This window comes from Empidonax traillii, unplaced genomic scaffold (assembly GCF_003031625.1).
Source record: "Empidonax traillii isolate 1590-97213 ecotype Southwest subspecies unplaced genomic scaffold, ASM303162v1 scaffold4958:size9054, whole genome shotgun sequence".
In the NCBI taxonomy this organism is placed as follows: domain Eukaryota; kingdom Metazoa; phylum Chordata; class Aves; order Passeriformes; family Tyrannidae; genus Empidonax; species Empidonax traillii.
In genome coordinates, this window is record NW_020960151.1 from 7,449 (window position 1) to 9,054 (window position 1,606).

General features: G+C 58.7%; 1 protein-coding gene across 1 annotated transcript in view; it reads right to left on the reverse strand.

The window, feature by feature from the left end:
* The window catches only part of LOC114073015 (class I histocompatibility antigen, F10 alpha chain-like), a gene marked incomplete at its 3' end in the record, with an annotated part of 8,099 nt that extends 6,839 nt beyond the window's left edge, over positions 1 to 1,260 (reverse strand). Inside the window, exons 1-3 of the mRNA XM_027910820.1 lie at positions 942 to 1,260; positions 444 to 713; positions 6 to 194 (exon numbers count right to left, since the gene is read on the reverse strand). Coding sequence (XP_027766621.1) covers positions 6 to 194; positions 444 to 713; positions 942 to 1,245 — 763 coding nt within the window. The remainder of the gene's footprint in view (positions 1 to 5; positions 195 to 443; positions 714 to 941) is intronic.
* Positions 1,261 to 1,606: the final 346 nt, after the last annotated feature.

The following is a 1,606-nucleotide window of genomic DNA, read 5'->3' on the forward strand; positions in this document are numbered from 1 at the left end:
CTCGATCCTGGCCCAGCTGTGGAAGGTGCCGTCGCTGTTGGGAACGATCCCGCCCCACTCCGTCTCCTGATCCCGGATTTCATCCCCCTTCATCCAGTTGATCCCGATGATCCCGGGGTAGAATCCGTACGCGTGGCAGGACAACGTCAGGATCCCGTGTTCCTCTTTCCCGGACACGTGGACATCAGGAGGCTCTGGAGTGGGATAATAGTGAGATCCATCCATGAAAATCCCATGGGAATGGGACCACAGTGAGATCCATCCACAGAATTCCCATTGGAATGAAACAACAGTGGGATCCATCCATGGAATTCCCATGGGAGTTGGATGACTCAGATTCATCCACGGAATTCCCACAGGAATTCCCATGTTCCTCAGTATCACCTTCCCAAAATCCCACATTCCCAAATCCCACATTCCCATGGGAATTCTGTCTCCCTCACCTTTGTGCTCCAGCGCCTCCCGCCCATATCCAACATATTTCTGGAGCCATTCCGCACATCTCAGTCCAAGGTCTTGTTGAAGATCCTCGTACCCTTCAGATTTCCATTTCCTCTGGGTGATCTGGGCAGCTCCATCGGCCGCCACGAAGGTCCTGCTCTCCGGGGAGAAGGAGATGAAATCCTGCCCGTCATAGCCAAGTCGAAGGGTTCTGCGGACGCTCCCATCGGACAGGAGGTCACAGCCATAAAACCGCTGCCACGTGTGGAGACCTGGGGGGCGGGATCAGACCCAGAGAGACCTCTGGAATTGTGTCCCAGCCCCACAGAACCCCATTCCAGCCCTATGAAGCCCCAGAGCCAAATAGAGACCCACAGATCCCATTCCAGCCCCTTGGAGTGCCCTGGATCCACATCCCCACCCCCACACATCCCATCCCAGCCCCACACATCCCATCCCAGCCCCACACATCCCCCCATTCCCCAGCTCCCCCCACTCACCCCCACTCCAGTTATACCGGTCCTGCAGTATCTCCAGGTCAGCAGCATCCACGAGCCGGTTCCTCTCATTGATCTGGGTCTCCTCATCCCAATATTCCGGCTCAGGTCCAGCCGCCATCCACGGCGTCTGCGGCTCCGCCCGGCCCCGCTCGCTGTCGTAGCGTGTGATGGGGATCCCATCCACGTATCCCATGGTCAGGAATTGAGGGACCCCCGGGCTGGGCTCCGTCACCGCCACATTCAGGTAACGCAGGGAGTGGAGAACTGGGGGGACACGGAGATTTGGGGGGTCCAGAGGGGTCATGGGTCAAGGAAAGGGGGAACTGGGAGAGCTGGGAGAGCCGGGAAGGGGGTTTGGGGATCCCAGGGAAGTTGGTGCAGGGGGTGTCAGTGCTGGGGGAGGGGGGGCCAGCGGTCCCACTGCACGGGATTGAGATCTGATTGTCAGGGAAAAGGGGATACAGGGATTGGGAGAGGTGGAATGGGGGGATCCAGGGGGTCCCTCTGACAAGGATAAGGGGCCCAAAGGTCCCCAGGGTTGAGGAAAGGGGAGTCATGGGCGGGGAGATGTCAGATGGTTGGGAATGGGGGTCCAGGTGGTCCCAGGATAAAGGAAAAAGGGGCATCTGGGAATTGGGAGAGGCGGGATGACTGGGAAATGGGCT